The sequence below is a fragment of the Mixophyes fleayi genome, chromosome 10 (genome assembly GCF_038048845.1).
Source record: "Mixophyes fleayi isolate aMixFle1 chromosome 10, aMixFle1.hap1, whole genome shotgun sequence".
NCBI lineage: Eukaryota > Metazoa > Chordata > Amphibia > Anura > Limnodynastidae > Mixophyes > Mixophyes fleayi.
Window position 1 is genome coordinate 101,966,490 of NC_134411.1, and position 13,080 is coordinate 101,979,569.

Genomic DNA, 13,080 nt, shown 5'->3' on the forward strand with positions numbered 1-13,080 from the left:
TTGAATTACTCTACAACAAGTATGTCTGTAATTGTATGAGTGTAACTGCAGATCTCCCACAGGAAGGAAACTCGTATTCATTCATCTATTCTTTGCACTCTCTGGTTGTTGCATTATGCAATCATCTCTGCAGTGAAGTCACAGCCCCTGAGGTTATTTAAATTTTCTATGCAATTCATTTTAGAACCTTTAAATGTATTTTATTAGAAAATAATTAACTAATATGATGATGAGGATGATTATGGAAATAATACAATATTGATTGTATGAAATGTTTCTTTATGACGTCTTTTTCTATATATATAACCTGTAGGTGTCAGTGTTGCTACTGCTGTCTATGATAAAGTTTAGACACTTTTGTAACTAAATAGATTGTTCAAATGTTTTTTACTTTCATACCATCAATGTATTTTGTTCGTCATTGTCCTGGAGCAGAGTCTCCCAAAACCAGACATAAAAAGCCACAGCAGCATGAAAAACTCATTTTAGGAAATCAAATGATCATTTATTTAAATTAAAATTACATTTTAAAAATGGTAAAGGGACAATGTTGCTGGAGCAGAATGTATCTAGTTCTTACATTTCCTGCAAATTCTTCACCTTCTGGGGTGAGGTCGTGCAGTCCGCTCTCTACGCCCTCACTGGCTGCATCAGTGGTGTCTGAGCAGCAGGAAAATCTAATTGTTCAAATGCAGAGTCTGTAGAAGACGTACTAACTTGCTGGATGCATTCTGCTAAATGCGCACAGCTAGATACACTCTGCTAGATACGCACAGCTAGATACGGACTGCTAGATACGCTCTGCTAGATACGCTCTGCTAGATACACTCTGCTAGATACACTCTGCTAGATACGCACTGCTAGATACGCACTGCTAGTTGCGCACTGCTAGATACGCACTGCTAGATACGGACAGCTAGATACACTCTGCTAGATACACTCTGCTAGATACACTCTGCTAGATACGCACTGCTAGATACGCACTGCTAGTTGCGCACTGCTAGATACGCACTGCTAGATACGCACTGCTAGATACGCTCTGCTAGATACGCACTGCTAGATACGCACTGCTAGATACGCACTGCTAGATACGCTCTGCTAGATACGCTCTGCTAGATACGGACTGCTAGATACGGACTGCTAGATACGGACTGCTAGATACGGACTGCTAGATACGCTCTGCTAGATACGCACTGCTAGATACGCACTGCTAGATACGCACTGCTAGATACGCTCTGCTAGATACGCACTGCTAGATACGCTCTGCTAGATACGCACTGCTAGATACGCACTGCTAGATACGCACTGCTAGATACGCTCTGCTAGATACGCTCTGCTAGATACGGACTGCTAGATACGGACTGCTAGATACGGACTGCTAGATACGGACTGCTAGATACACTCTGCTAGATACGCACTGCTAGATACGCTCTGCTAGATACACTCTGCTAGATACGCACTGCTAGATACACTCTGCTAGATACGCTCTGCTAGATACGGACTGCTAGATACGGACTGCTAGATACGCTCTGCTAGATACACTCTGCTAGATACGCACTGCTAGATACGCACTGCTAGATACACTCTGCTAGATACGGACTGCTAGATACGGACTGCTAGATACGCACTGCTAGATACGCTCTGCTAGATACGCACTGCTAGATACGCTCTGCTAGATACGCTCTGCTAGATACGCACTGCTAGATACGCTCTGCTAGATACGCACTGCTAGATACGCACTGCTAGATACGCACTGCTAGATACGCACTGCTAGATACGGACTGCTAGATACGGACTGCTAGATACGGACTGCTAGATACGGACTGCTAGATACGGACTGCTAGATACGGACTGCTAGATACGGACTGCTAGATACGGACTGCTAGATACGCAATTGTAAAGAGCACATTTAGGAAATGATTAGAAATGTCATAGAGTCTATTAGCACCAAACTGCACATTTAACCTCTAAAAGAACAATGTAGGAGTTATCCTTTATGATACACAGTTCTTAAACCATCAATCTCTAAAACTCTGGCAAATGATAGAACTCAATTTGCAGCGAATGTAGAAGCCAGAATACAATGTAACAACGGCGCACATTGTAGAAAACACCATTTATTTCTTGTTTAAGCATTTTGATTAATTGATTTCTGTATGGTTCATAGAGGGTCATTAAAGAACTGCAATAAGTGCGGACACATAATTCCTCTTGATGTGCACGTGCGCCTATGTCTGGACATTTACGTTGCTTAATGAATCAGGCCCTTATAATTCAGTTTTTCTTTTAAAATACCGGTGTAGTTTAATTTATGCCTTACATTAATTATGAGTCAGGTGACATTGCGTGAATGTAGGCAGCACTAATTATGCTCCGTATTAAATGTTTTCTCTTCCATTGATACATTTCTAATAATATTTTTAATTTTCTCTTAATTGCCTCCTTTTCTCGGCTTCACCGTCTTTGCAGTTAGGTGACTCCCACCCCCCACTGTTTGTGTCTCACTGCAGACCCTCTAAAAGGAAGTGGTTTTCTCACCTACCTCAAAGGCGCAGAGATCTTCCAAACCTTTCTACTAAATACCGGAAATTAAATGATCTTAAAAAAGAACTTGCAATGTGCAGAATGTTTTGTGCATTTTCAAGCTTAGCAACATAATACACAAATGTGTGTAAACATCTCAGTTACTTATTGTATCTGTTCATAGCAGGTCGGCTGCTTCTGCCCCTTCTGTTCTTGCACCCCAGAGTAATTAACAAGAAACAAATGCACATCTGTAGTGCATGGCGTGTTACACAAGTGCGCCTGTTTGCACGCCTTGTACGTACATTACTGCACGCACACACTGATTATTGCAACTCGCCACGGAAAGACACTGTGCACCAAATTTTGTGGGTTTGTGGAATTTCAGGGGGAAAGAGACATTCCCACCCCTAGTAAAAATGCCCTCTTCCCTTCCCCCCCCCCAGATCACATTTACATATCTCATTCCACTATGAATAGATATAGTCAGAGAAATGAGGTCTTGGGGTAAATGTATCAAGCTGGCGGGTTTGAAAAACCAATCAGATTCTAGCTATTATTTATTTAGTACATTCTACAAAATGACAGCTAGAATCTGATTGGTTGCTACAGGCAACATCTCCACAAAACTAGGCACACTCTGTACTGAGCAAGGAAGGTCTTTGCTACGCCCAACACCCCTTAACTCCCCCCCCCCCCCTCTGTAAGTGGCAAATGGCTCCTCACTCTTTTCTCCTACAGATAATCCACCACTACATGCAGACAACAGGTTTTAGCTCTAAGAGGACATACTACACACATTAGGCCCAACCCTTGGCAATACCCCACTTTGCACAGATAAGGGCAAAAAGTAACGATGAATAGACACGATTGGCCCCACCAGAACTAGAGATATCAGATGGGCACCGGGGGCGAGTGTCTGCCCGCTGCATTCCGCTGACGCAGTTATAAATGCCACATTATTTTCAAGAGTTAATCCACCGGCAATTTGTTAACGTCAGCAAACCAGAGACCTGATCTACTGCCGGCAGCTTCCTAAAATTGTGGAAAGTGAAAGAGTGACTGTGTGGGTGGGAATCATAGAAATCTGACCTTGTCCTACATGAGGTTTAAATAGGGTTATCCTGAGCGATGGTCACTTGCAGACACAAACACAGACTTGAACATGCAGATTACCTCTCCAGTCTAATCAGTCTACCCCCAAATCTTATCTGACACCCGCTGTCATCTGCCAGGCAGTGGATAAGTATAATCTGATCACAAAGAAAAACCCAGAGAATGGGATTTTGTTACAACTATTAGAGAAAGACGTATTCCTATGTAACAGTGATAGTGGATCATAAAACAGTGCTATGATTTTACAAAAGTAATCACACTGAAAAACACCATTGTGCACTATACTATTTAATATATATATATCATCATCATTTATTTATATAGCGCCACCAATTCTGCAGCGCTGTACAGAGAACTCATTCACATCAGTCCCTGCCCCATTGGGACTTACAGTCTAAATTCCCCAACACACACAGACACACAAGGGTCAACTTTGTTAACAGCCAATTATCTTATCAGTATGTTTTTGGAGTGTGGGAGGAAACTGGAGAACTATTTATATATATATATATATATATATCTCTGTCTCTCTCTCTGTCTCTGTCTCTGTGTCTCTCTCTCTCTCTCTCTCTCTCTCTCTCTCATTAACATGTGGGATTTGGAAGTTTGAACTTGCTGTTTACCAAACGTTCATAACACTATACAATGTAAACTGGAACATGGTCAAACCTCTCTGCCTTCCTCAAATTCAGCTAGAATTTTGTAGTCTAAAGTTCAAGAATATTGTGCAAATTTCCAAACTTTTAGTTTAGTTTTTTACTTTAGTTCTGTGGCACAGTGGTTAGCATTGCTGGGTCACAGCACTGGGGTCATGGGTTCTTTTCCCAACCAGATCCTATCTTTGTGTTTGTGCGGGTTTCCCCCATAACCCTTAAAGCCTTCCAGTCTCATGCCTAAACTCCCATCGGTCGGCTACCTCTCTCTCTCATCCCTTCTTCCCTTCTCCCCCTTCCTCCCGTCTCTCCGTCTCATCCATGTGTCTGTCTGTCTTCCCCTCCCTTTAGATTGTTCGCTCCTTTGAGCAGGGCTCTCCTACCTCCTGTTTCCATCACTTTTAACTGCGCTCTCCAGCTACTCTGCTCACCTCCTCTGGGTCCCTCTGCCCTCTGTCTCCTCTCGCTTCTCTCCGCTCCTTTCAGTGACTCTCAACCTGTCATCCGTGCCCACCCTCTTGGGCCATAGTTACCTGCCTGTACTCACTTTTCCCCTCCCTCCCTCTCTTTCATGCTGTGCCTGAGCCCCCAGAGTTATAGTGCTTACTGTTACTTGTACTGTGCTGTTTCACCTTGTACTGTGCCATTGTTTGTCCTTGTACGGCGCTACGGATACTTTGTGGCGCCCTATAAATAAAAATTAATAATAATAATAATAATAATAATAATCCAAAATCATACTGGTAGGATCACTGGCTTCTGATGAAATTGACCCCAGTGTGTGTTGTACAGAGTTTAGATTGTAAGCTCCACTGGGGCAGGGACTGATGTAAATAATTACATATTTTCTGTACAGCGCTGCATAATATGTTGGTGCTATATAAATAAAAGATAAAGAAACTAGGTTAAATGAATTAAAACTCTCTTTTAAATGAATTAAAAATCAGTGAGTAGCTTATCCACTGTCTAACAAACTGGTTGTTGATATTGTGTTACATTCATTATTGTAAGTTTTAATACCACAGCTAGTTATACTGATTGTATTGTTGTATTTTGTTCACTAGGATTCAGCATTTCAAAAAGTGCATCAAGTTCATTCACGAATGTCGTCTGCACCGAGGAGGCTGCCTGGTTCACTGGTCAGTGTCTCATGTGTTTATATAATAACTGGGAATAATCTGTCCTCTGGAATTTCTGGTGCTGTAAATGGGGTTAAGGTTTGGCCGTTATATACAGTAAGACTCCTCATAGACGTACAACTGCTCACAGGATCTAAGTAACCTAACAATAAGGTGATTTTCACATATAGCTAAAGATCCTGCACCCAGGAATTGTGGGAAGGAATACGCAAATAAATGCACTTTTTACCTTTTAAAGGGATATTATCATTATAATTCATTGTTTTAATATTTTGTTTAGAATTTACTACAATTAAACTCCCAGAAAAAAACAAAGTAGAAGAAAGAGGGAATTGTGTTTCTTGGACACTCTTTATTCTACTTTATGCTTCATTCATAATCCAATATAAAATAGTAAACTTTAAAAAATGGTTACAGCGAAATGTTAAAATAAGGAAATTGATGATCTTTATGAAAATACACATGCTGTTAAAAAGGTAGAGAAACTACCCTGCTGTCTTAGTGCCTAAATTATATAATAACCAGCTGATTCACTACGTTTGGAATACGATACCAACCTTGAATTGGAATTTAATTGGAATTTGTAGGATTAATAACCAAATGGAATTGTCAACCGTCAATCTGGATTCTCTTAGTATTTAAAGGATAAATATCCAAATTAAGTTGTCATATAAGGGTTAAAATTACCAAAATTGTATGTTAGTCTTGATTCTCAATAGTATAACTGGATATCCAAATTATGTTGTATCTATACTATAATTTCCCACATTAATTCACAAGAGGGAATATCCACACGTAGGATATATAGGCTGCACTGCAATGCTGCTTTATAAATACAAATGTAGGCAGATACCGGGTCCCTTTTGATCCCAATAGGTTTGCATTCAGATTCACTAATTAACTAGATTGTAATCCTTTTACCATCTGATATTTGACAACCTCTATAAATATTCGCAGTTCGCTGAGCTCGCTGTCAGTTTCAGACCATTATCATATTATTATCTGGCTCTTTCACCAATAGGGTTTAGCACTTGCAATCAGAAATTAATCTAATTTAGTTGATCAGATTAGATGCAATCATTGTAGCAGCTATCAGATGGTAAAAGGATTACAATCTCGTTAATTAGTGAATCTGAATACAAACCAATTGGGATCAAAAGGGACCCTGTATAAAAGTTTTATATTTTATTATCAGGCATAAAGGAGAATAAAAGAGTGCCCAACAAGCACAATTTCCTCTTTCTTCTACTTTGTTTCTTCTGAGAATTATGTATGTGTGTGTGCCCCTCCCCTCGTATATTATTAACTAATACATTTCGATATATAGAGAGGGGTTAACACTCTGTGCATTTTGACTCTTTATAATTAAACTCCACAGTTTGATACAGTAGAAAAAAATAATTTTGTTATATATATTGTTATCACCTCCTGTTTTTAGTATTTTGGTCAGGATAGGCTGCACTCTCAGTGATGTCACTGGTTCCTAGTGACTGGATAGGCTGCACTCTCAGTGATGTCACTGGCTCCTAGTGACTGGCTAGGCTGCACTCTCAGTGATGTCACTGGTTCCTAGTGACTGGATAGGCTGCACTCTCAGTGATGTCACTGGTTCCTAGTGACTGGATAGGCTGCACTCTCAGTGATGTCACTGGTTCCTAGTGACTGGATAGGCTGCACTCTCAGTGATGTCACTGGCTCCTAGTGAATGGATAGGCTGCACTCTCAGTGATGTTACTGGTTCCTAGTGACTGGATAGGCTGCTCTCTCAGTGATGTCACTGGTTCCTAGTGACTGGATAAGCTGCATTCTCACTGATGTCACTGGTTCCTAGTGACTGGATAGGCTGCACTCTCAGTGATGTCACTGGCTCCTAGTGACTGGATAGGCTGCGCTCTCAGTGATGTCACTGGTTCCTAGTGACTGGATAGGCTGCATTCTCAGTGATGTCACTGGTTCCTAGTGACTGGATAGGCTGCACTCTCAGTGATGTCACTGGCTCCTAGTGACTGGCTAGGCTGCACTCTCAGTGATGTCACTGGTTCCTAGTGACTGGATAGGCTGCACTCTCAGTGATGTCACTGGCTCCTAGTGACTGGATAGGCTGCATTCTCAGTGATGTCACTGGTTCCTAGTGACTGGATAGGCTGCGCTCTCAGTGATGTCACTGGTTCCTAGTGACTGGATAGGCTGCACTCTCAGTGATGTCACTGGTTCCTAGTGACTGGATAGGCTGCGCTCTCAGTGATGTCACTGGTTCCTAGTGACTGGATAGGCTGCGCTTTCAGTGATGTCACTGGTTCCTAGTGACTGGATAGGCTGCGCTTTCAGTGATGTCACTGGTTCCTAGTGACTGGATAGGCTGCGCTCTCAGTGATGTCACTGGTTCCTAGTGACTGGATAGGCTGCACTCTCAGTGATGTCACTGGTTCCTAGTGACTGGATAGGCTGCCCTCTCAGTGATGTCACTGGTTCCTAGTGACTGGATAGGCTGCATTCTCAGTGATGTCACTGGTTCCTAGTGACTGGATAGGCTGCATTCTCAGTGATGTCACTGGTTCCTAGTGACTGGATAGGCTGCCCTCTCAGTGATGTCACTGGTTCCTAGTGACTGGATAGGCTGCCCTCTCAGTGATGTCACTGGTTCCTAGTGACTGGATAGGCTGCCCTCTCAGTGATGTCACTGGTTCCTAGTGACTGGATAGGCTCCATTCTCAGTGATGTCACTGGTTCCTAGTGACTGGATAGGCTGCATTCTCAGTGATGTCACTGGTTCCTAGTGACTGGATAGGCTGCCCTCTCAGTGATGTCACTGGTTCCTAGTGACTGGATAGGCTGCATTCTCAGTGATGTCACTGGTTCCTAGTGACTGGATAGGCTGCCCTCTCAGTGATGTCACTGGTTCCTAGTGACTGGATATCCTGCACTCTCAGTGATGTCACTGGTTCCTAGTGACTGGATAGGCTGCCCTCTCAGTGATGTCACTGGTTCCTAGTGACTGGATAGGCTGCCCTCTCAGTGATGTCACTGGTTCCTAGTGACTGGATAGGCTGCCCTCTCAGTGATGTCACTGGTTCCTAGTGACTGGATAGGCTCCATTCTCAGTGATGTCACTGGTTCCTAGTGACTGGATAGGCTGCATTCTCAGTGATGTCACTGGTTCCTAGTGACTGGATAGGCTGCCCTCTCAGTGATGTCACTGGTTCCTAGTGACTGGATAGGCTGCATTCTCAGTGATGTCACTGGTTCCTAGTGACTGGATAGGCTGCCCTCTCAGTGATGTCACTGGTTCCTAGTGACTGGATATCCTGCACTCTCAGTGATGTCACTGGTTCCTAGTGACTGGATAGGCTGCCCTCTCAGTGATGTCACTGGTTCCTAGTGACTGGATAGGCTGCACTCTCAGTGATGTCACTGGTTCCTAGTGACTGGATAGGCTGCCCTCTCAGTGATGTCACTGGTTCCTAGTGACTGGATAGGCTGCACTCTCAGTGATGTCACTGGCTCCTAGTGACTGGATAGGCTGCACTCTCAGTGATGTCACTGGTTCCTAGTGACTGGATAGGCTGCACTCTCAGTGATGTCACTGGTTCCTAGTGACTGGATAGGCTGCACTCTCAGTGATGTCACTGGTTCCTAGTGAATGGATAGGCTGCATTCTCAGGAATATTGGCTCCACCCACTAAATGGCTGCCTCCACTGTTATAACTTGATGGGCAAATAAGGATAAAGTATTTTCTAAGAAAAACTTTAGCTGTATTACCTGTGTCAGTGGGCTAATGGATATGGCATTGGCATTTTAGAATCATTTAATTGATCATTGGTTGTGTGTGCAAGCACATCAGATATGTAGCAAATTAAGGGATAGTAATACTATATACAATTTTTTATTATTATTATATATTGAGGACACTTTAACACATTCTACTCATTAGACAATATTTAATTGTTCTGTGCATAAAATATTAAATGAAGGTGACATTAATTGTCTGTCCGTATAGCACTACAGGAAGTTCAAATTTTAATGATGAGAGTGTTAATAAAAAACAGAGGATATATATATATATAGCGCAGTATAGTTTATAAATGCACGGCAGGAGTTGCAGACGATCGGCCCCTGTGTCAGGCAGTTTTATATTTATCACTCACTGATGACAAGTCGAGCAGACCTGTCTCTCCCAACCACAGCCTACATGTGTAAGATATAGGGCAGGAGACCCCCTACACTACAGGTGCGTGACGCGGTGTGTGTTAGGAACACGTGTGTCACACGGTACTCCCCCCCACCCCTCCCCCACTGTGGTTTGTCGAGTACAGCACACACTGAATGTGTTGCAGTGTTTGTGGTGACAGAGATGAATGGGGAGGGGAGGGGGGATTTCACACTACAATATATATTTATTTATATTTATAACATAATGAGGTGAGAAAGTCATTCCGCCCTGGCTGTAAAATGAATGTTACCTAGAATTTATCTCGTTTGTGGCCAAATACTGTAAGTGATGATTACTGATCTGACAAGTTAAACGGCTGAGTTCCTGAAGGCTATGGGGGGGGGGGGGGTCATTCACAGTTTGATATCTCCATGCCTCAGTGCAGGTCAATAAACCACAGTTAAATCCTAAATAAATATTTGACCCCAAATCATCTCTGAACGTACCCTTTTCACAATCGTCATATCCCGATCACCTCATGGGTAACAATTGTCAGTAGATTAACTAAGAGCCAGTAAAAACATTGGCAGATTTGTACCTTTCATTAAGTGACCAGTAAAAGATATGACTCCATCTCTAGATGATACTGTTTTCACTTTTTGATACATTTTAGAATTCTGTGAATAATATAGAATGGGGAGGGGGTGTTGTGGGTAATATTAATGTAACATTGTTGGTGGTGAAATGATGGGATAAGAAATATTAGCTGATCAGGGCAAGGGATAGATATAGGACGTGTAGAGGACGATATTATGGTGACAATTAATCATATCAGAGTAGGTGATGGAGAGAGGTATCGTTGGTTATAGGGTGAGGGAAATATGGGGATTGTGATATAATGACAGGAATACGAAATAATATAAAAATATATGAAATAGAACTGAGCTGGGTATAAGGTTTGGAAGAGAACTATAATGATAACATCAGGGAGGGTAGAAAGAAGAAACAATTGCTAGAAGACTATAATAAATAGAAAAAAATGATATATAAAACAATAATATAAACCAATAGTATGAAAAATATAAGGTAACAGAGGAAAATGAATATCGACTAAATGTTTAAACTGTGTATATATGTTGCAAATATACCCAATGCATTTCGCCCCTTTCTGTATTATCAGGACACACTGAAGAAGGTAGTAGGTTTAGGAATGGCTTGTACTTCATGTTTTTTGTAACTATATAATGGCAGTACCAATAGAACTTGGTACCTCTGAGTTTTATTTTAGAAGATTCAGCAATGTCTGGTATTTGTTGTCTGGTCTGGTGCCTCTGGGCAGGAAGTACTTTGTGCATGATTCCAACGCCAGCTGCTCCAGCCATACTGCTGGCAGCGTGGTGATGATGTCATAGGGGAGGGACAGAGGCTGCTTATCTGCAGTGGATGATGGGAGTTGTAGTGTACTGCATATAACACTGTAACGTCACTTCATGGGGATTGTGACCTGTGTTGTCGAAATAGTGATTAGCCCCCAAATGTGGAGAATCTCAGACCTGGGAATCTGTTGCATTTATGGTTATAGGAGCTCAGGATGGATAATACGAGTCCCTGTTCCTGGATCGTCTGGGAAACTCCTGAACTTGACACCAGGATCTCCCCTCTGGGATCATCCGGAGTATGTTGTTCCTGCTCTATAACGCAGCTTGCGGGAATGTCCACAGTGTTATCACATTGTGTCTTGTTGTCCAGGACGAAATCACAAGTAAATCACAATAATACTGAAAGTAATATAAAAAGTAAATGCAGAGGAAGCATTTTGTTTCTGCTTTTTAATAAACATTTTTATCATAACAATATTTCTCACAAAATGCCCAATCACATTGTCAGCCTAGCTGCTGACCAATATCTGAATAAATATCCAATATCTAAGAAGAATCGTTTCCAGGGACTAATTGTTTTGATTCCGTCTCAGCGGAAGTTGGAAGTACTACAATACCCATCAGGTCAGGCTGAGTGGATTTATTAATAATGTACTTCTGTTGTTGTATTGTAAATATTCCTCTGTAATTCATATTAGTTATCTGTAATTCATATTAGTTAATTAACATCAAAGAATGAGAATTGGGGATAAGAATTGGATCTAAAATGCAAAATAAAAGGAATTTTATTTTGCTGGAGGTCAATACTGAAAAATAGGGACATTTCTAGGGATAAATGTCTAAAACAGTAATTATTTCTAAAACTGTCAGTAAAATATAGTTTCAGAGGTTGGTAACACTTATTTCACGTAATAAACTTAGTATTGGATATATAATATGTCTCAGGTGCCCCAATAGGTGAACTAAAGACAATGGTCCGGATTCATTAAGGCACGCAATGTGACCGCAACGTGCGTTTAATGACTACGGAACATAAAATACATTTATACAGTTGCTCATGATTGCAAACACATGTTATAGCATGCGTACGTGACTGTCATCAGTAGTACTCAGGACTTAGACTAACCCTGTAGCTGGAGCAAGAGATACGGCAGAAAAACAAGTAACTTTGCGATGCCCAGAGCTGGATTCGGACACTGCTGCGTGTGCTTGAGTTTGACGCGCCCTTGCTGTAAATTGCCCTTCCTCGCCCTGTTCACTCCCTAAAATTGTAGGCTGTAGTTAGTGTTCTGTGCGCTCATAGAGCAGACAGGGCTGCGTTTACTGGCGTAGGGTCCGGTTTTTGGGCGTGCGCAGAGTAATTTTTGCGTACAATGCGTTCAAAATTGTCAGATACCTTGATGAATTAGGCCCAAAGTGTTTGGGTTAGTTACAATAGTTGGCTCAGTGGGTAAGTGACTCGCCAGCGATGTAGCTGCCCGCGGGCTTCTGCATACTTTGCCCAGCCCTAAACACAACCCTGAAATTACCATTTTTTTCCCCCTTCTTCTAATTGGCAGCTTGGCAGGGGTGTCTCGGAGCACAACTATAGTGATTGCCTACCTGATGACGGTGACGCGCTTGGCTGGGAAGATTGCCTGTCCGCCGTCAAGTCTGCCAGGTCCTATGTGAGCCCGAACATTGGATTCCAGCAGCAACTGCAGGAATATGAAAATACTTTAGTGAAAGAGGTAAATTATTCTCGTACCTATCACGCAAGTCCCAGGTAACCATGCAGCCATCTACGTGTTACCCTCACTTGTGGTGCTGGGGTAATATGGTGGTCGGTGGTAATTCTCACACGACACAAGTCCTTGTGGTCCCCAAATCATTCTCCAGGGAATATCGCCCCCTCTATTCCGTGTAACTCTCACTAAGGCACCTTCTGGCTTTTCTCACACTTGCCCTAAACGCAAACTGACGCAATTCATTTTAATTTTGTTAAGTTTGTTTTGTGTCTCCTGACTCTGCTGTATCAGGGAATAAGGTCACAAGTTGTGACACTACAGATCTCATCCACAGAGTCTTGTACACAACCCAGAAATTCTCCCAGCTCCTCATGACCTGTCAGACCGATCAA

At 42.2% G+C, this 13,080-nt stretch overlaps 1 protein-coding gene across 1 annotated transcript in view; it reads left to right on the plus strand.

The window, feature by feature from the left end:
- Positions 1-13,080, plus strand: part of LOC142104583 (dual specificity protein phosphatase 22-A-like) — a 45,545-nt gene that overhangs the window by 22,707 nt on the left and 9,758 nt on the right. Inside the window, 3 exon segments of the mRNA XM_075189344.1 lie at positions 5,357-5,431; positions 12,521-12,576; positions 12,579-12,691. Of these exon segments, the coding sequence (XP_075045445.1) occupies positions 5,357-5,431; positions 12,521-12,576; positions 12,579-12,691 (244 nt within the window).